This window comes from Scyliorhinus canicula, chromosome 8 (assembly GCF_902713615.1).
Source record: "Scyliorhinus canicula chromosome 8, sScyCan1.1, whole genome shotgun sequence".
NCBI classification, from domain to species: Eukaryota; Metazoa; Chordata; class Chondrichthyes; order Carcharhiniformes; family Scyliorhinidae; genus Scyliorhinus; species Scyliorhinus canicula.
Genome location: NC_052153.1, coordinates 41,184,897 through 41,207,187, shown reverse-complemented (window position 1 = coordinate 41,207,187; position 22,291 = coordinate 41,184,897). Strand labels below are relative to the sequence as shown.

The 22,291-nt window shown below is 48.0% G+C and overlaps 1 protein-coding gene across 6 annotated transcripts in view; it reads left to right on the top strand.

The window, feature by feature from the left end:
• gak (cyclin G associated kinase) overlaps positions 1-22,291 on the top strand; it is a 191,587-nt gene that overhangs the window by 83,459 nt on the left and 85,837 nt on the right. For all 6 annotated transcript variants that reach the window (XM_038804411.1, XM_038804413.1, XM_038804410.1 and 3 more), the window contains 2 exons: positions 1,918-2,030; positions 12,126-12,225. In XM_038804411.1, the coding sequence (XP_038660339.1) occupies positions 1,918-2,030; positions 12,126-12,225 (213 nt within the window). The remainder of the gene's footprint in view (positions 1-1,917; positions 2,031-12,125; positions 12,226-22,291) is intronic.

The window sequence follows — 22,291 nt, the reverse complement described above, 5'->3', positions numbered from 1 at the left end:
CGCCAGTAGTAAGATGATCTGATCATTATTTAATCCACTGTTTAGTTGTTCTGCTTGACAGAACATTTCTTCAGCTGACTGCTCTACTGAGGTCTTGGCAGCAATTGATTGTTTTGTTCAGAACTGAAACTGAGTTGTGAACTGCATTGGTCCTTTTCGGGGAGATTTCTGTTACCTGGACTGTCCTGTTGTTCGATTGTCCCGAAAGACGTGCTTGTTAGGTGAATTGGAAGTTCTGAATTCTCCCTCAGTGTACCCAAATAGGTGCCGGAGTCTGAATTCTCCCTCAGTGCACCCAAATAGGAGTGTGGCGACTGAGGGACTTTCACAGTAACTTCATTGCAGTGTGTTAATGTAAGCCTACTTGTGACACTAATGAAAGATTATTATTATTGAAGGAAGCCAGTGTAAAAGAAGTAGTGAGAACCAAATATGGAGAGGTAAAGAGAGGGACTATCGCCTGGAATTAAACCTTGAGCCTTCTCTACACAGCCCAACTGTTGTCTTTATCGTTTTGTGTTCATGTTCTTTTTGTTTTTCTGTTAAGGTTTTTCAAAAAAAAATTGGAGGTGATCAGATGTTTTCTATGTGGTAGCTAACGTTAGCTAACTGTCTCTTGTGAGGGAGTCTATCAAGTGCTTTCTAGATGTTCATATACTCGTAAACAAAATCCATAGACATTCTGCTATTCACAACTTTAGTCAACTCTCTTACAATACATTCAAATTGTTCATGCATGACTACCCTTTAAAAGTCCATGCACACGTTCTCTGATCAGCTAAACATTTTCAAGACCTTTTGATGCGACCATCAATTCACTCTGAGACACGAGTTGGAGTAAACTGTGGCTTTAATTGGCGTACAACTGAGCCTGCCTGCGACTGCACGATACTGAGGGCTGTCTCGCAGGACCGCAGCACTTATACTCCCTAAAGGGGGCGGGGCCTAGGCCTAGGGCGGAGCCCTGTACATGCTCCTCATCTCCCCCTGTGGGCAGAGCCGCACAATGGCTCACAGATGGGGCCCCACAGGGACAACAGTAAGGTACAGTGTGAATTACCAGTCACACATTCACCACACCTTCCATCACTCGATGCTTAATTATAGACCGGAACAATTTGTCAACAACAGATGTCAATCTCCTGGTTCCCCTCTGTCAGCTTTCTTCAATAATGGAACGACATGCGCAGTTTTTCAAACTAAAGGAATAGTTCCCGAATTGAGAGAACTTTGGATGATCTGCAATGCTCTCAGTTACTTGTGACCTGGGTTCATGTTTTAAGTTATGAAATAACTAAAATATGCTATCGTGGTTTGTGTTGATGTTGGCTGAAGCAGATGAGATGGATTATGGCCACTTTTAATGTTTTGGTGCAATAGCACATCAGGGTGCCCTGCAGAACTGGAACAAATAATCTAGGCTGACACCTCAGTGCAATGCTGAGGGAGTGATGGATGCACAGTTAAAGGCGCTATCTTTTGGATAAGGCCCTTAAGACCTAAATTGCCTGTTCATGTGGGCAGAAAAGTTGGCAACTGTTCACAGAAGAGCAAAGGAATTCTCCCATTATCCTGACCAACCAATACACGTAAAACCGATTAACTGGCCATTATCTCGATGTTATCGTGGAACCGTGCTGTGTTCAAATCGGCTGAGAGCTACGCCTATATCACAGGATATTATAATTCAAAATTATTAATGTTTGTGAAGCACCATGAAACATCTTGAGTATGAGAAAGAAGCTGTAAAAATGCAAGTTTGCTTCTTTTCCTTAAGGCTGTAAACCATAAATTTTCTACCTGGTGACTGAACTTCAGGGGAGTGAATCCTAGCACTATGTTTTAGTTGTTTTAGTTCAAAACACCTATTGGCAGAATGTAACACAATGACATATTTTCTCCCCTTTTTTGCTATAGGTAATATGATGAAGATAAATCCCGATGAGCGATTAACTATTACAGAGGTTGTGAATCAACTGCAGGAGATAGCTGCAGCTAGGAATATTAATCTTAAATCTCCAGTAACTGAGGTAAGAAACTTGATGCTGGTCTCAAGGTGTACAGTAGGTGGTTCATAGCCATTGAGTGTGCAGAAGGTTGTGATGGTCATGTCAAAGAGTGACATTGCCCTGTGTTCATAGAATCATAGAATTTACAGTGCAGAAGGAGGCCAATCGGCCCATTGAGTCTGCACCGACCCACTAAAAGAGAACACGACCTAAGCCCACGCCTCCTCTATCCCTGTAACCCAGTAACCCCATCCAACCTTCCGGACACTAGGGGCCAATTTAGCATGGCCAGTCTATCAAATTTGCACATTTTAGGACTGTGGGAAGAAACCGGAGCACCTGGAGGAAACCCATGTAGACATGAAGAGAAAGTGCAAACTCCACACAGTCACCCGAGGCTGAAATTGAACCCGGGTCCCTGGAACTGTGAGGCAGCAGTGCTAACCACTGTGCCATCTAGTGACCATAGACTTTGAATAAGTTAGCTTCTTGAATCATCTGTGTTCCTACCAGTTTATCAGGAACCAAATGGACAACGATTAAACTGAGCTGTTCTCAATATTACTCACAAATCCTGCTGAGTCCCTTCACTTGAGGCTGGTATTTTGGTAACAGCAGAAAAGGTCAGCTGATTTGAGTACATCTTGATGTGATTGTAATGGAGGAAAATGCCTCGCTCTCGGTTATACTGACAGTGTGATTTCATCTTCCATGGCATTTATTGCCTCAAAATAAGCTAACATCTCCCACCATCCAAATGCAACGTTGGCCGTTATCGAAAGTTAGGCCAGTGGAAAGATGATCTGATCATTATTTGACTCGCTGTTTAGTTGGTCTGCTGGGCAGTTTTGGCATTTCTTTAGCTGACTGCTCTGTTGGAGTCTTTATTCAGTGTGTAACAGAATTATGTAGGTTATCTTTTGTTTACAATCTACAGTTTATGAATGATTCTATTCTGACTCTACACATAAATCACCCAAAGAGGGAGGGGATACTATGTGGTAAAGCGTCCCTCTAATAGTTGTGTGCTTTTGCAGTAGCCATGAAAGTATTGAGCTTCCCTCAGCAGCTCCTATAATAAGGCTTTGTTCCTGCAGGATGTCATGTCAGCAGTTTGGTATTGTTTTCACCCACAAGATAAAAGTTGAACATTATTTAATACCTCTATGGTTAATCATATTTATAGTGCTGCCGAGGTTTTAGTAAACTTCTTTCTGCTTTTGTTGCTGTTTTACTGTCAGCAGTGTTGACTTCTGGCTTTGACAGGTTCATTGTTTGTTGTGCTTTGTGTTAAGTACTTCAGTTGGCACTTGTTAGCCGATGTTTTAAAAGCTAGCTGGAATGCTAGGTTTTATATCTAGGGGACTGGAATGTAAAGACACGGGTTATGCTGCAGCGATATAAAATCCTGGTTAGACCTCACTTGGAGCACTGTGAACTGTTCTGGGCACTACACCTTAGGAAGGATATTTTGGCATTGGAGGGAGTGCAACGTAGGTTTACAAAAATGACACCTGGATTATTACAGGGGTTGAGTTATGAGGAGAGATTACTCAAATTAGACCTGTTTTCGCTGGAATTTAGAAGATTAAAGGGTGATCTGATCGAAGAATTCAAGATATTAACAGGGAAAGACAGGGTAGATAAAGATAAACTATTTCCACTGGTTGGAGATTCTAAGATAGGGGGCATAGTCTAAATATTAGGGCTAAACCTTCAGGAGAGATGTTAGAAAGAACTTCTTCATTCAAAGGGTGGTAGAGGTTTGGAACTCTCTCCCACAAACAGCTGTTGATTATTCTTAATTTTAAATCTGAGATAGATAGATTGTTGTTGAGCAAAGATATTAAGGGCTTCCGGTGTACACCATGGAGTGAGTGGTCACACACACGGCAGCTCCTGCCTAAGGTTACAGAAAAGAGCTCCTTTTTAATCAATACGGGATGGAATTTTGATGGAAAGGCGTAGGTGAATGTTGGAGGAGTACTTTCCCCCAGGAATAGCATGTTTCTTGGTTACCAGACCCGCAGAAACAGTGAAGGATTTGGCTGCAGCTGCAGCAAAGATAAAAGCCTCTTCCAGCATGCAGGCGGGGGAAGGGTGGGCTTAGAGGCCTCAAGCTGACTTGAGGGCCTTTATGTAAGCTGAATTCTAGCAGCAGAGGGAACAACTGTGAAAGTATCTCACCAAGGCCATTGAAGAAGCGAGGACGGGACTTCCGGTTGCGGCGATGCGGAGCTAAGTCGCACGTTCGGTAGCTCCCGCTATTTTTGGACTTTCGGGCTCTTTTAAGGGCCCGCAACGGCGCTGATTCGGCTTTTCGCCGGGTGGGAACGCAGCCACTGTGCTCAGCGGCCGGTGGATGGGCTGGACTAGAAGTGGAGCGACCAGAAAATCAACTTTACAGCAGAAGAAGGTGCGAGACAGAAAGAACAAGATGGCGGCGGGCGGGGAACCGGCAGTGTGGCAGCAGTGGGCGAGGGAGCAGCAGGAGCTGCTGCTGCGCTCCTTCCAGGAACTAAAGGCTGAGATCCTGAAGCCGTTGAGGTCATCGCTGGGCAGGCTCGGGGCGACTCAGACGGCTCAGGCTGCGGAGATTCGGGAGCTGCAGCAGAAGGCTTCGGAGAACGAGGGCGAACTCCTGGGCCTGGCGGTGAAGGTGGAGTCGCACGAGGCGCTTCACAAGAAATGGTTGGCAAGGATGGAGGAGATGGCGAACCGCTCCCGCCGGTAGAATCTGCGGATTTTGGGCCTCCCGGAGGGGCTGGAAGGTTCGGATTTGGGGGCCTACGTGGTCCTGATGCCGAACTCGCTGATGGGCGCGGGGTCGTTCTGGGGACCCCTGGAGCTGGAGGGTGCCCATCGGGTGCTGCTGCGGAAGCCCGAACGAGCCACCCAGGGCGGTGCTGGTCCGCTTTCAACGCTTGGTCGACCGTGAGTGTGTGCTTCGTTGGGCGAAGAGGGAGAGGAGTAGCAAGTGGAGAATACGGAGATCAAGATCTACCAGGACTGGAGTGCGGAGGTAGCAAAGAGAAGGGCTGGGTTTAACCGGGCGAAGGCAGTGCTCCACAAGAAGAGGGTCAAGTTTGGCCTGTTGCTGCCGGCACGCCTGTGGGTCACCTATAAAGACCGCCAACTTTACTTTGACTCCCCGGAGGAGGTCTGGACTTTTGTTGAGGCAGAGAAGCTGGACTTGAACTGAAGACTGGGGGCTGGGGCACATTGTACACAGCCCGGAGGCTTTGTCCTCCTTGATATCCTTTCGCTTTTTTCTTTTTGGTTCTATTGGACGATGTTTTTTCTTGTCTGCTTTTCGGGACTGTTATCTGTTTACTTGGGTGTTTTATCACATCATGTTGGGACTTTTATTATTTCACTGGTTGCGGGTTTGGGTGGGGTTTGCCGCCCTGTTGGGTCATGTGGCTGTCTTCCCGCGTTTTGGGTCGGGGGGTGGGGCTTGGAATGGGGGCGCAGGCTTTTCTCCCGCGCTGGAGAAGCAGGGGGCGGGGTCAGCATTGGGGGAATGGGTGTGTGTCACTGGAGAGGGTAATTGGGGTGGCGGGAGCAGCCGGGGTCAGCAGGAGTCGGCTGACTTACAGAAGTACAATGACTGGAGTTACGCAGCTAGGGGGGCCCTAGCTTGGGGGGGGGGGGGGGGGGGGGATGGGGGGGATACCGGGTTGCTGCTGGATTGGCCATGAAGGAGCTGGAGCGTGTAGAGGGGGTTGGGATGGGGGTCTGTCGCTGTGGGGAACGGGGGGCGCGGGCACATGGCGCATTACGGAAGGGTGATGGCTAGTCGACGGGGGAGGGGGAAAGATGGCCCTCCGATCCGGCTGATCACCTGGAATGTGAGGGGACTGAATGGGCCGGTCAAACGGTCCCGTGTGTTTGCGCACCTGAGGGAGTTGAAGGCGGACGTGTCTATGCTTCAGGAGACTCACCTGAAGGTGGCGGATCAGGTTAGGTTGAGGAAGGGGTGGGTGGGCCAAGTGTTTCATTCGGGGCTGGATGCAAAAAACCGGGGGGGGGTGGCGATCCTGGTGGGGAAGAGGGTGTCGTTTGAGGCGTCGAGTGTGGTGGCAGACAGCGGCGGGAGGTACGTGATGGTGAGCGCCAAGCTACAAGGGGAGCGGGTGGTGCTGGTCAATGTATACGCCCCGAATTGAGGTGATGCAGGTTTCATGCGGCACATGTTGGGCCGGATTCCAGATTTGGAGGTGGGGGGCCTGGTAATGGGGGGGGGATTCCAACACGGTGCTGGATCCGCCACTGGATCGATCCAGTTCCAGGACGGGTAGGAGGCCTGCGGCGGCTAAGGTGCTGAGGGGGTTTATGGACCAGATGGGAGGGGTGGATCCATGGAGGTTTGCGAGACCGAGGGCCAGGGAATTTTCATACTTCTCCCATGTGCATAAGGCCTACTCCCGGATCGATTTTTTTTGTTTTGAGTAGGGCGCTGATTGCGAGGGTAGTAGACGCTGAGTACTCGGCGATAGCCATTTCGGACCATGTCCCGCATTGGGTGGACCTCGAGCTGGGAGAGGAAAGGGACCAGCGCCCGTTGTGGCGCTTGGAGGTGGGGTTGCTGGCGGACGAGGCGGTGAGGGGGCGGGTTTGAGGATGTATTGAGAGGTATCTAGAAGCCAACGATAATGGGGAGGTCCGAGTGGGGATGGTCTGGGAGGTGCTGAAGGCGGTGGTTCGGGGTGAGTTGATCTCCATTCGGGCCCACAGGGAGAGAGTGAGCAGAGAGAAAGGGAGAGATTGGTGTGGGAGATGGTGAGGGTGGACAGGAGGTACGCGGAGGCCCCGGAGGAGGGATTGCTGAGGGAGCAGCGCAGCCTTTGGGCTTCGTTCAACTTGTTGACCACCAGAAATGCGGAGGCTCAATGGAGAAAGGCTCAGGGTGCGGTGTACGAGTATGGGGAGAAGGCGAGTAGGATGCTGGCACACCAGCTCCGTAAGCGGGATGCGGCCAGGGAGATTGCTGGTGTTAAGGATCAGGGAGGAAATGTGGTGCGGAAGGGGGTAGACATTAATGGGGTCTTCAGGAACTTTTATGAGAGACTATATTGGTCCGAACCTCCGACGGAGGAGGGGGGGATGGGGCGCTTTTTAGACCGGCTGAGATTTCCGAGGGTGGAGGATGGACGGGTGGAGGGTATGGGGGCGCCAGTTGAGCTTGAGGAGCTGGTCAAAGGGATAGGGAACATGCAGTCGGGGAAGGCGCCGGGGCCGGATGGGTTCCCGGTTGAATTTTACAAGACGTATACAGACCTGCTGGGCCCCCTGTTGGTTAGGACCTTTAACAAGGCAAAGGAGGGGGGTGCTTTGCCCCCGGCGATGTCTCGGACGCTGATCTCCTTGATTCTTAAGCGAGACAGGGATCCCCTGCAGTGTGGGTCATACAGGCCGATTTAACTCTTGAATGTGGACACCAAGTTGTTGGCAAAGATCTTAGCCACGAGAATTGAGGACTGAGTGCCGCAGGTTATACACGAGGATCAAACGGGGTTTGTGAAGGGGAGGCAGCTGAACACTAATATACGGAGGCTCTTGAACGTTATAATGATGCCGGCGGTGGAAGGGGAGGCGGAGATAGTGGTGGTGCTAGATGCGGAGAAGGCCTTTGATAGGGTCGAGTGGGGGTACTTGTGGGAGGTGCTGGAAAGGTTCGGGTTTGGGGAGCGGTTTGTCAGTTGGGTGAGGCTGTTGTATGAGGCCCCGATGGCGAGTGGCCACGAATAAGAGGAGGTCGGAGTATTTTCGATTATATCAAGGGACGAGGCAGGGGTGTCCCCTGTCCCCCCTACTTTTTGCGCTGGCAATTGAACCCCTGGCTATGGCGCTGAGGGAGTCGGGGAATTGGAGGGGGCTGGTCCGGGATGGGGAGGAGCACCGAGTGTCGCTCTACGCGGACGACCTCTTGTTGTATGTGGCGGACCCGGTGGGGGGAATGCCGGTGGTGATGGGGATTCTCTGGGAATTTGGGGATTTCTCAGGGTATAAGCTTAACTTTGGGAAAAGCGAGCTGTTTGTGATACACTCGGGGGACCAGGAGGGGGGGATTGGGAGGCTCCCACTGAAAAGGGCGGACAGGAGCTTCAGGTACTTGGGGGTTCAGGTGGCCAGGAGCTGGGGGGCCTTGCATAAGCTTAACCTCACGAGGCTGGTGGAGCAAATGGAGGAGGAGTTTAAGAGTGGGACATGCTGCCGCTGTCTCTGGCGTGTAGGGTGCAGTCAGTCAAGATGACTGTGCTCCCGAGGTTTCTGTTCCTGTTCCAGTGCCTCCCCATCCTTATCCCAAAGGCCTTTTTCAGGTGGGTTAACAGGCGCATTACGGGATTTGTGTGGGCGCACGGGACCCCGAGGGTGAGGAGGGTGTTTCTGTAGCGGGGCAGGGATGGGGGGGGCTGGCGCTGCCCAACCTCTGTGGGTATTATTGGGCTGGCAACGCAGCGATGGTGCGCAAGTGGGTAATGGACGGGGAGGGGGCAGCATGGAAGAGGATGGAGATGGCATCCTGTGTGGGCACGAGCCTGGGAGCACTGGTAACGGCACCGCTGCCGCTCCCTCCAATGAGGTATACCATGAGCCCGGTGATGGCAGCTACCCTCAAGATTTGGGGGCAATGGAGGTGGCACAGGGGGGAGGTCGGGGCCTCGATGGGGTCCCCAATACGGGGGAACCACCGGTTTGTTCCAGGAAGAATTGATGGCGGGTTCCTGAGTTGGCACAGGGCAGGTGTCAGGAGGCTGGGGTCCTGTTCATAGATGCGAAGTTCGCGAGCCTGGGTGAGCTGGAAGGGAAGTTTGGGCTCCCCCCGGGGAACACCTTTAGTACACATGCAAGTAAGGGCCTTTGTCAGGCGGCAGGTGGTGGAGTTCCCTCTGTTGCCGCTGCGGGGGGCCCAGGACAGAGTGCTCGCGGGGGTGGGGGTTGGAGAGGGGAGGATCTCGGAAGCGTACCAGGTGATGCAGGAGGTAGACGAGGCTTCGGTGGAGGAGCTGAAAGGTAAATGGGAGGAGGAGCTGGGTGAGGAGATTGAGGAGGGGACGTGGGCGGATGCCCTGGAAAGGGTGAACTCCTCCTCTTCATGTGCGAGGCTTAGCCTCATACAGTTTAAGGTGCTGCATAGGGCTCATATGACCGGGACAAGGATGAGTCGGTTTTTTGGGAGCGAGGACAGGTGTGTTAGGTGCTCTGGGGGCCCAGCAAACCATGTCCATATGTTCTGGGCATGCCCAGTGCTGGGGGAGTTTTGGAAGGGTGTAGCAAGGTCGGTAGTGAGGGTGGTAGGATCCAGGGTCAATCCAGGCTGGGGACTCGCAATATTTGGGGTTGCAGTGGAACCGGGAGTGCTGGAGGCGAAAGAGGCCGGTGTTCTGGCCTTTGCGTCCCTAGTAGCCCAGCGGAGGATTATTCTTCAGTGGAAGGATGAGAGGCCCCCAAGCGTGGAGGCCTGGGTCAACGATATGGCGGGGTTTATTACATTGGAGAAGGTGAAATTTGCCCTAAGGGGGTCAGTGCAGGGGTTTTTCAGGAGATGGCAACCATTCCGAGATCTCCTGGCAGAACGGTAAAATCAAAAGGTCAGCAGCAGCAACCCGGGGGGTGGGGGGTTTCTTTGTTTTTGTTTTGGGTTGAATCTTCGCTAACGATGGGTGTTTATTGATTCTCTTTTGTATATATGGGGCGGGGGGGGGGGGTTCTTTTTGTTCTTAGAATTTTCTGTTACTGTTTTCTTTTTTGTGAAAATGTGAATAAAAATTATTTTTTAAAAAAGCAAAGATATTAAGGGGTAGGGGCTAAAGGCAGGTCTACAGAGCTAGATCACAGATCAACCATGAGCTCATTGACTGACGGGACAGGCTCGAGGGGCTGAATGGCCTCCTGTTCCTGTTTTTTCTCTGTTGAAAGTGCATCAGGTAGCTAGATATTGACATTGGGTTACACATTTCCACATACGTTCCTCAGTGATAGATATCAATGATTGCATAATAAGGAATAACATAGTGAAGAGAAATTATCTAACATTTTGCAGTATTAATTTTCTTGGCTGTTAATCTAGACTTGGACAGTGTTTGTAGATTGTTTTCTCTTTCAGTTACCATCAGAGCCTAAATATCTTGCACTCAGTCTCCTGCTTTTTTTTTCCTCTCCCTCTCTCCTGCCAAAAGGTAAACTGATTTTTTACTTTGAATATGTCGGCCGATCTGTCACAAAGTGTACAAGCTGATATGAACCAGAGAATTCCTACAGTGCCAAAGGAGGTCATTCGGCCCATCGAGTCTGCACGGACCCTCTGAAAGAGCATCCTACTTCGGCCCACTACCCTGCCCTAGACCCGTAACCCCAGCTAACCTACACACTTTGGACCCTGCACGGCAATAAAACATGACCAATGCACCTAACCTTCTAGTATTTCTTTGGGTGGAAACCGGAGAACCTGGAGGAAACCCACCCAGGCACAGGAGAAAGTGCAAACTCCTGACAGTCACCCAAGGTCGGAAAATGAACCTGGTACTCTAGTGCTGTGAATATTTACAATGAATCTTGATATAAGTTTCATGTAAAAAATGTGCCTCTTTAAATAATTTCTAGTTGGGTCAGGTAGAAAGAGCTGGCCTTTTGCTTCATTTCCGGACTGTTGATGTGATAATGGGTCTGTTTTGGCTGATTGAATGTGGAGTGTGTATTTGTCAGGCCGCGTAAAAGCTTTCCTGTCTTTCTTACGTAGATGCTAAATCACAGCTTTGTGCAATGCATAATTTAACCCACTGAAACCCTTGAAAAGAAACAGTTTCTGTGATCCAAAGTGCAGAATTGTTCCAGGGTTTCACTTGCATCAAGTCGAATTTATGGGCAGCACGGTAGCATTGTGGATAGCACAATCACTTCACAGCTCCAGGGTCCCAGGTTCGATTCCGGCTTGTGTCAATGTCTGTGCGGAGTCTGCACATCCTCCCCGTGTGTGCGTGGGTTTCCTCAGGGTGCTCCGGTTTCCTCCCACAGTCACAAAGATGTGCAGGTTAGGTGGATTGGCCATGATAAATTGCCCTTAGTGTCCAAAATTGTCCTTAGTGTTGGGTGGGGTTACTGGGTTATGGGGATAGGGTGGAGGTGTTGACCTTGGGTAGGGTGCTCTTTACAAGAGCTGGTGCAGACTCGATGGGCCGAATGGCCTCCTTCTGCACTGTAAATTCTATGAATTCTACTGTACACGCTTGTGCTGTCCGTCCCCATATAAATGGGGCAATTGACATATGTTCACTGAAAAACTTGTAATTCATGCAAATTGGGTTTTATTGTAGGTTGCTGTAGAATAACATGTTTCAGATCTTTGCAAAATGCAACTATTTAAAGGGATCTTTAAAGGTAACTGAACGTGGGTGGTGCAGTGGTTAGCATTGCTGCCTCACGGTGCTGAGGACCCGGGTTCAATCCCGGCCCCGGGTCACTGTCCATGTGGAGCTTGCACATTCTCCCCATGTCTGCGTGTGTCTCACCCCCATAACCCAAAGATGCGCGGGGAAGGTGAATTGGTCACTCTAATTTGCCTCTTAATTGGAAAAAATAATTGGGTACTCTAAATTTTAAAAAAAGTTATCGAACTTTTTTTTTCTTATTCTGTTGTGATTATAGAACATAGTATTTGCTTTGTTGTTTAATATGTTGGACATTTTTAAAATGGCATTAAACTTCATAAAAGTGGGACCGCTCCTTTATAACAAGCTGTCTGTTTCCACAATGAGGATAGAATTATGAAGGTAATCTGCTCATCTTCAAACTAATCAGCTTAAGTGTCAAGCAGACATGGTGTAGTCAGCTGCAAACACTGATCAAGGCTGGGCCTAAAGCCAAATTGGATATCCTGCTGAACATGCTCACAAGTGTAGGCAGCTGAGCATTGAGATGGCACTAACACAGCAATGCCCTGTTTGCTCTAAAGAGAAGCTTCTTGCTACTGCAACTCGATAGCAGAATAATTTGCAACCGGTGGCTGGGAACCTCGACTTTTCTTTGTTGTGCTAGTGTTTGGATTGTGCTCTCATGAGTCTGCTGGGCTCTTATCTGCGAAAGATCAATTGTGACGGTTACCAATCCTTACAGCTCCTGGAGCAGAATGGAGGGGTGGCCAACAATACCATGGCAAGTTCAACGCCCCAGTGGAGCAAACCAGCAGGACCACTGAACAACATGCACAATGCAGGTATGCAACCTATTTATCAGCAAAGGAGGAATAAAGGTGCAGTAGTGAACTAACTCTCCAGAATAAAACCATAGAAACGTGTAGTCTGTAGCATCAAATTACATTCAAGTCAAAACTGGGCAATTTGTTTCAAATTGATGGCCAGCTTCAGTGATTTTGAGAACCAAACTGGATTTAGTGGTTGAAATTCTGTTGCCTTGATTCCTTTTGGTTCAGGACTGTTTCATTTTTTTAGAAATTGCAAGACAGGAAGTGCATGTCAAAATCAGGTCATCAGCGACGTTGCTGCTGATGTGATGTTCTCATTTTTATTTGATTCTTTCATTTTCATTGTGCTTTATGTTGCTGATTAATTCACAAATTAACAACCAGGACAAGCTCTGGTTTGTTTTCCTTTTGTATCTGTAGAATTACAGTTACAGGACCCACCCAGGGGACTTATTAGTATGTTTGGAGCACATCGTTCTGTCAAATCAAAATCTCTGCGTCATTTAATAAGGTTACAAAGATTGTTGTTTATCTTGGATATTTTATGTTGGGCATTTCATTTAAAAAAAAAAAATAATTTAGAGTACCCAATTTTTTTTTCCAATTTAGTGTGGCCATTCCCCCCTAACCTGCACATCTTTGGGTTGTGGGGGTGAAACCCACGCAGACATGCGGAGAATGTGCACAGTCCATCCGGACAGTGACTCGGGGTTAGGATCAAACCCGAGTCCTCAGCGAAGTTGGGCACTTCAAAGAGGTTCAACTGTGTTCCCTTTCCTTACTCAGTGTAATGTGGAGACAAAAGTTGGACTATAACATATTGCTTTAGATTACTATCTTGAACTTGAGACCTCAGCTAGATTTCAAATAAACTTTAAAAAAGAGGATTATATTTTCATCAGATTTTGGAATTGAGTTTTGAAGAAATTGGAAAGGTGTGTGACAGGAATTAGTTTATAAATATTGTTAAACTCATTCTGTGCCTCTGCCTTTTAACACTGGATAAAAATAACTGGGTACATACAGTCGCATTCTGAACACTCAAAAAGCCTTTCTTGATCCAAACAATGATCAAGATTATTTCAACTGTCTGTGTGATAGATTATTTAAATGTATGTCATAAAATATTCATAGAATCCCTACAGTGCATAAGGAGGCCATCCGCACTGATCCTCTGAAAGAGCACTCCACCTAGGCCCTATCCCCTGCCCTAACCCCGTAACCCCACCTAATCTTTAGACATGAAGGGGCAATTTAACATGGCCAATCCACCTAACCTGGACTGCGGGAGGAAACTGGAGCACCCGGAGGAAACCCACGCAGACAAGGGACGAATGTGCAAACACCACACAGCGAGTGACCCGAGGTCGGAATCGAACCTGGGTCCCTGGTGCTGTGAGACAGCAGTGCTAAACACTGTGCCACCATGAAGTGTGTTTGCACTTTTACCATAATGTGCTCAGTTTAAAGTAGAAAACCTTTGCTTTTCCCCACCTTATTTTATCAATCTAGAGCACTGTAAAAGTGAAATAATGCAGGAATAACTCCTTTTGTTACAACAGTGACTGCGCTTTGAAAATACTTAATTAGCTGTACGCGGCTTTGGGACAGTTTGAGGTTGTGAAAGGCACTTTATAAATGCAAGCTCATTCTTCTCTCTTTAATTACTTCAGTTACACTTGATCTGTCCAAAAGGGTGATGGTTGATTATTGATGAACATTGGCTAACCTATTTAGTTGATTCATTTCAATGCACATTAATAAGTAATTTAACAACCGTGTATATTGAAAGGGCAAATTGTGTTATAGTTTCTCAGTTCCCGGCTCTCTCTCTCTCTCTCTCTCTCTCTCTTTAACTCTGCGTCTGATCTTTTGAGTTTTTTGGTGCATCAACAAATGATGAGCTGAATTAACAGAACTGAAAAGATATGTTGATGTTGGCTCAGATCTTCCGGCGTCCAGATTGTCAGAGATGGTCATACCCCCTAAGAAGCGCGACAGGACCCCTTGGATATCCCAACTCACTGACTCTCTGGAATTGTCCAGGAAGTTTGAACTTCCAAAGGGAAATTCCCATGCTCCCCGGGACCCTCCTAAAAGGTTTTCAATCCTGAGTTAGAGTCGGAGACTTTGGACCGTTCGGACTTAATTATCTGGATAGTAAACCAGGAAATGATAGACAGCAAAATTCTAGTCGGAACTGCTGGGTAGCTATACAACTGACATTCTGACTCCCCCCTGACACCCCACTAGACCCAAACTCACCATTCTAACCAGCTGTGACTCTTCCCCCATATCCACTCATCTCACCCATGTACCCACTGAACTCAGTCACACTACATCTTTCCATACCTACTACACATCTACATATTCACTAATTCACTTACCTTCTCATCCACTAACACACTGAGAAGCTTTGTGACATTTAAACTACGATTTCACAGAATACAGCAGCTAGTGCCATAAAAAGGCGGCTTCTGCATAGATTCTCCTGCTGTGCCCTCTGAGGTTACCTGCATTGAGTGAGTTCTGCAGGGTCCTCCGTTGGAAGATTGTCCAGAAATATTGGAGGAAGGTAAGTGCGTGGTTTTTAAAAATCAGGGTTGGAAACGAGGGTTCAGACCCTGATCTGAAGATTTGGGCCGTTGTGTTTTGGTGGAGCATACAAGGCAAAAAATATGCGTTCTATTTATCGTCAGTTCAGTACCAGTCTGTGTCTGGCTGCATTCAGATTCTCTATTTTACATCATTATTATGAGCTGGGGCAGCACGGTGGCACAGCGGGTTAGCCCTGCAGCCTCACGGCGCCGAGGTCCCAGGTTTGATCCCGGCTCTGTCCGTGTGGACATTCTCCCCATGTTTGCGTGGGTTTCGCCCCCACAACCCAAAGATGTGTAGGCTAGGTGGATTGGCCGTGCTAAATTGCCCCTAAATTGGAAAAAATTAATTGGGTACACTAAATTTATTTTAAAAAAATTATTATGAGCTGAAGGTTGCACATGAGACATCTCTAATTTAATTTACATCAGTAGCACTTCAGAAATTTCAACATTTGTTTTTTTTACAAGTGTTGGAAAGACCAGTGTTTTACAAACTTTTTTGCCCGGGACCCATTTTTACCAACTGGCCATCCTTTGGGATCCACGTCAGTCAATCTTCGTGACCCATGCTGACCGAACTTTGTGACTGACTTTTTTTGCTTACCTTTAATGCGGCAGGTGAGACTGCTTTGTCCTTAAGATGTCACTTGCTTTGTCATTCAATATTACGTTTCTGCGAAGTGCTTCAGCTGATGATTTGAGTTTTTGCTGCATCCTTTGAAAAAAAATCAAGAGGTTTGTCCTCGAACTTGCCATGCCTAGTCTTGTAATGCTTTTGAAGTTTTGAATGTTTAACCTTTCATTTGCCAGTACTTCCCGGCACATAAGGCACATGGGCATTGAAACATGATTTACATTGGCACAATTAATAATGCCATACCTCAAAAATTATCTTTATAGTGCTTTGGCTCCGATTTCAGCTTTTTAATGGGCTGTTCACCATAGGCCCTGGAGCTCTCACTAGCACTGCTTTGTACAGCTGAGAAGCTCTCTGCAGTGGATTCTGTTGTGAGATCCTGGCCGGTTTGTGTCTCTGGCCTTCTCTTCCTTATTACATACTGATCCATTTTCAGTTCTTCACACAGTCCTGAGGCTTGCTTGCTGGCAGCTACAAAATGGCGAAATCTCTCCTTCATGATTTTGCGGCCAAAATACGGATTGCGTGACATCAGTGTACATGTTGGGCTTGTGACCTGCCCTCTCTCTCTCTCTGTGTCACCACTTCTGGTGTGAAGATCCTGCTGTTTTTAATAAGAAATTTGGTCCTGGGAAAGCACGCTGAAGCAGGGGGAGGCAGTACTAGGACAGCGCACTGACGTCAGGGCGAGATGGTGCTGGGATAACGTGCTGACCTCGAGGTGGCATTCTGCCCCGCTGGGCACCGGGCCTGTGCATTGCCGAATCTGCCTCCGGGGATGTATATAGATGGCATTGTCTTTTTTAAAAATGCACATGGTGTCCCATGAGTTTTATTTGTGAAGACTGATAACTTGTAATACACCATTATAGTGACACGATTGCAGAGGTTTCAAACATTCACATTGATTTCCCATGCTGCTGCTTAAATCCTAGTTGCCCTGCCCCAGAGGAGAAACGCACATAAATTATTTTCTGTGATGCTGGTGCTTTCTTCTTGGATCTCAGTTTGAAGAATAAACACATTGCTGCAGTCCCTGTTTATCTAGCTATCACATAGTTCCTCCTCCCTGTGATGGTGTAGGCATTGAAGTACTTGTGGAAGCCAGAGAACTGGTGCTGACTGCCAGCACTGTAACCCGCCATTCACATCCCTCACACAAACGTCACTTGGCCTCTCTCTGTGTCCTTCACAGGCTCTGAGCTCCAATAGTCACAACACCAGAAGTACCGCCCCGCCACCTCCTATTGGCCAGCGGAACAATGAGGCGTTGGATGTGACATTTGGAAAGTTAATCACCCATTGGATAATCTGGATACCAATCGAATGGAGCTAGGCAAAACGCTGCGGCTGCTGGCAGACGTGGCCGGCATTCTCAACCTAAAGGCCGGCATTCTCAACCTAAAGGCCGGTGCTGGCTATAGCTCCTGCCACAATCGGGAGCGCCATGACCGATCGCTCCGTGACCCTCGACCAACCCGCGGGTCGCGACCCTGGGTTTGACACAGTGACTCAGTTGTACAAAAGTCTGGTGCGGCCACATTTGGAGTATTGCGTGCAGTTCTGGTCGCCATATTATAGGATGTGGAAGCATTGGAAAGGGTACAGAGAAGATTTACAAGGATGTTGCCTGGTATGGAGGGAAGATCTTATGAGGAAAGGCTGAAGGACTTGAGGCTGTTTTCGTTAGAGAGAAGAAGGTTAAGAGGTGACTTAATTGAGGCATGCAAGATGATCAGAGGATTAGATAAGGTGGACATTGAAGGCCTTTTTCCTTGGATGGTGATGTCCAGCACGAGGGGACATAGCTTTAAATTGAGGGGAGATAGATATAGGACAGATGTCAGAGGTAGGTTCTTTACTCAGAGAGTAGTAAGGGTGTGGAATGCCCTGCCTGCAACAGTAGTGCACTCGCCAACACTAAACGCATTCAAATGGTCATTGGATAGGCATATGGACGATAAGGGAATAGTGTAGAGGGACTTTAGAAGGGTTTCACAGGTCGGCGCAACATCGAGGGCCGAAGGGCCTGTACTGCGCTGTAATGTTCGATGTTCTATGTTCTAATCGTTGGTGATCACTTTAGCTACCAGTTCCAATTTGGATCGGAGAATGGGAATCTGGAAAATGAGGTGGTCTATGTGATGACCCTCGCAACATATATTGATGTCTTGTACCTTTGAATGGGACAGAATTGTTTTGGCCTATTCTTTGTGGAAAAGCCTGGATTGTGTTAAGCCACCTCTGCAGTCAGTTCTACTTGTGGAATAAATGTTATTACATTTGGGGGAAGGCAATGGTGTTATGGTGTTGTCACTAGACGAGTAATCCAGAGACCAAGGGTAATGCTCTGGGGACCCGAGTTCAGATCTCTCCATGGCAGATGGTGGAATTTGAATTTAATGAAAATTGGGAATTTAAAAATCTGGAATCATAGGAAACCATTGTCGATTGTTGTAAAAACCCATCTGATTCACTTTAAGAAATTTTAAGAAATCCCTTTAAGAAATCTGCCATCCTTGTGTGGTCTGGTCTCTAAATGGCCTCTGAAATAGCCTAGCAAGCCACTCAGTTATTTCAAATCAAATATAAGAAATGAAACTGCACGGACCACCCGACAGTGACCAAGGCACAGGAAACGAAAATGGCAGACACAGCCCTGTTGACCCTGCAGAGTCCTCCCGAGTAACATCTGGGGGCTTGTGCCAAAATTAGGAGAGCTGTCTCACAGACTAGTCAAGCAATAGTGTGACATAGTCATACTATTTACCTTGTAGATAATATCCGAGACGCCAGCATCACCAACCCTGAGTATGTCCTGTCCCACCGGCAGGACAGACCCATCAGAACATAGAACATAGAATTTACATTGCAGAAGGAGGCCATTCGGCCCATCGAGTCTGCACTGGCCCTTGGGAAGAGCACCTTACTTAAGCCCACGCCATCACCCTATCCCCGTCACCCAGTAACCCCACCTAACCTTTTAGACACTAAGGGGCAATTTATCATGGCCAATCCACCTAACCTACACATCTTTGGACTGTGGGAGAAAACCAGAGCATCCGGAGGAAACCCACACAGTCACGGGGAGAAAGTGCAAACTCCACACAGACAGTCACCCAAGGCCGGAATTGAACCCGGGTCCCTGGAGCTGTGAGACAGCCGTGCTAACCACAGTGTCACCATGCCGCCAGGAGAGGTGGCAGCACAGTGGTATACAGTCGGGATGGAGTTTCCCTGGGGGACCTCAACTTCGACTCAAGACCCCATGATGTCTCATGGCATCAGGTCAAACATGGGCTTGGAATCCCCCTGTTCATTGCATCTGCTGCCCTAAAGCTGATGAATCGGTACACCTTCATGTTGAACATCACTTGGAGAAAGCACTGAAGGTGGCAAGGGCACAGAATGTACTCTGTGTGGGGGACCTCAACGTCCAACACTAAGAGTGGCTCCGTAACACCTCTGCAGACTGAGTTGGCCGAGTCCGAAAGGACATAGCTGCTAGACCGGGACTGCGATAGATGGCGAGGGAACCAACATGCGGGAAAACATACTTGACCTCATTCTCCCCGACCTGCCGAATGCAGATGCATCTAGAACATAGAACATAGAACAGTACAGCACAGAACAGGCCCTTCGGCCCTCGATGTTGTGCCGAGCAATGATCACCCTACTCAAACCCACGTATCCACCCTATACCCGTAACCCAACAACCCCCCCTTAACCTTACTTTTTTAGGACACTACGGGCAATTTAGCATGGCCAATCCACCTAACCCGCACATCTTTGGACTGTGGGAGGAAACCGGAGCACCCGGAGGAAACCCACGCACACACGGGGAGGACATGCAGACTCCGCACAGACAGTGACCCAGCCGGGAACCGAACCTGGGACCCTGGAGCTGTGAAGCATTTATGCTAACCACCATGCTACCGTGCTGCCCTGAACATCTGTTCAGTGTCGGTAGGAATGGCCACTATACAGTCCTTGTGGAGGCAAAATTCCTTCTTCATTTTGAGGATACCCTGAGTGGCACTACCACCATGCTCAATGGGGTAGATTTTGAACAGATCCAACAACTCAGCACTGGATTATCAGGAGGCACTGTGGGCCATCGGCAACAGCAGAATTGTAAACAACCACAATCTGTAGCCTCATGGCACAGCATGTTCCCTACTTTACCATTACCACCAAGCCAGAGATTCAATGAAGAGTGCAGGAGGGCATGTCAGGAGCAATACCAGGCATTCCTAAAAATGAGGTGTCTTCTGGTGAAGCTACAACACAGGATTATTTGCATGTCACAGCATAAGCCGCAAGCGATAGACAGAACTAAGTGATTCCATAATCAACGGATCAGGTCCAAGCTCTGCAGTCCTGCCAAATCCAGTTGTGAATGATGGTGGAGAATCAAACATCCCACTGGAGGAGGAGGAGGCTCTACAAATATCCTCAATGATGGGGGAGTCCAGCACAACAGTGCAAAAGATAGTGCTGAAATATTTGCAACAATCTTCAGCCAGAAGTGCCCGTGGATGATCCATCTCAGTCTCCTCTGGAGGTCCCAAGCATCACAGATGCCAGTCTTCAGCCAATTTGATTCACTCCATGTGATATTAAGAAACTACAGAAGACTCTGAATACTGCAAAGGCCAAGGGCCCTGACAATATTCTGGTAATCGTAGTGAAGACCTATGCTCCTAAATTTGCTGTGCCTCTAGCCAAGCTGTTTTAGCAGAGCTACATCTATCTGGCGAGGTGGAAAATTGCCATAGTATATTCTGTACACAAAATGCAGGACAAATCCAACCTGGCCAATTACCACCCCATTAGACTACTGTTGATCACCTGTAAAGTGATCGAAGGAGTCATCGGTGCTATCAAGTGGCACTTGCTCAGTAATAACTTGTTTACTGACGCTCAGTTTGGGTTCCTTCAGGGTCACTCAGCCCCTGACTCCATTACAGCCTTGGTTTCTTCCTGGACAAAAGAACTGAACTCCAGAGATGAGGTGGGAGTGACTGTCCTTGAAGTCAAGGTGGCACTTGACTGAGTGGGACATCAAGAGGAGCCCTAGAAAAGCTGGAGTCAATGGGAATCGGGGAAAACCCTCCACTGGTTAGAGTCATACCTAGCACAAAGGAAGATTGTTGTGATGGTTGGAGGTCAATCACCACAGCTCCAGGAAATCACTACAGAAGTTCCTTAGGGTTGTTAGTGTCCTAGGTCTAGCCATCTTCAGCTGCTTCATCAATGACCTTCTTTCCACCATAAGGTCAGAAGTGGGGATGCCCACTGATGATTTTGCCATGTTCAACACCATTCACAACTCCTCCAGATACTGAAGCAGTCCATGTCTAAATGCAGTAAGACCTGGACAACATTGGGCTGACATAGCAAGCAACATTTGCACCACACAACTGCCAGGCAATGACCATCTCCAGCAAGAGAGAAGCTAACCATTGCCTCATGACATTCAATAGCATTACCATTGGTGCATACCCTACTATCAACATTCTGGGCATTACCATTGATTTGAAACTGAACTGGACTAGCCAAATAAGAACTGTGGCTACAAGTGCAGGTCAGAGGCTAGGCATCCTGCGGCGATTAATTCACCACTTGACTCCGCAAAACCTGTCTGTCATCTACAAGGCACAAGTCAGGAATGGGCCTGGAGTACTCAAGAAGCTTTATATAAATATACAAAGCACACCACTTGATTATCCCATCCACAACCATTCACACCCTCCACCACTGATGCACCGTGTCGGAAGTGTGTACCATCTATAAGATGCATGCAGGAACTCACCAAGGTCCCTTAGACAGCACCTTCCAAACCATGACCACTACCATCTAGAAGGACAAGAGCAGCAGATACCTGGGAACACCACCACCTGCAATTTCCCTTCCAGGCCACTCACTGTCCTTTGGAAATATATTGCTGTTCCTTTGCTGTCACTGGGTCAACATACTGGAACTACATCCCCCCCAAGCACTGTCGGTGTACACCACATGGATTGCAGTGGTTCATGAAGGAAACTCAGCACCATCTCAAGGATAATTAGGGATGTGCAATACAAGACCATGACACATAGGAGCAGAATTAGGCCACTCGACCCATCGAGTCTGCTCCGCCATTCAATCATGGCTGGTAATTTCTCATCCCCATTCTCCTGCCTTCTCCCCATAACCCTTGATCCCCTTATTAATCAAGAACCTATCTATCTCTGTCTTAAAGACACTCAGTGATTTGGTCTCCACAGCTTTCTGCGGCAAAAAGTTCCACAGATTCGCCACCCTCTGGCTGAAGAATTTCCTCCTCATCTCTGTTTTAAAGGATCGTCCCTTTAGTCTGAGATGGTGTCCTCTGCTTCTAGTTTTTCCTACAAGTGGAAACTTCCTCTCCACGTCCACTCTATCCAGGCCTTCCAGTATCCTGCAAGTTTCAATAAGATCCCCCCTCATCCTTCTAAACTCGAACGAATACAGACCTAGAGTCCTCACCGTTCTTCATACGAGAAGTTCTTAATTCCAGGGATCATTCTTGTGAACCTCCTCTGGACCGTTTCCAAGGCCAGCACATCCTTCCTTAGATATGGGGCCCAAAACTACTCACAATATTGACTGGCCTATCCAGTAGCATCCACATACCATGAGTGATTGAAAAAATAGTGATCTTCTGGTATTGTCACCGGAGCAGTTGGTCACACAGGTTGCTAAATATTTGAAACATTCCAAAAATATTATTTCATTATTTACTTTGTAATAGGTAGAAGGCAGGTTATGAGAAATGTACAAAAGGGAATAAGGTAATTGAAGAATGAGTTGTTTGACT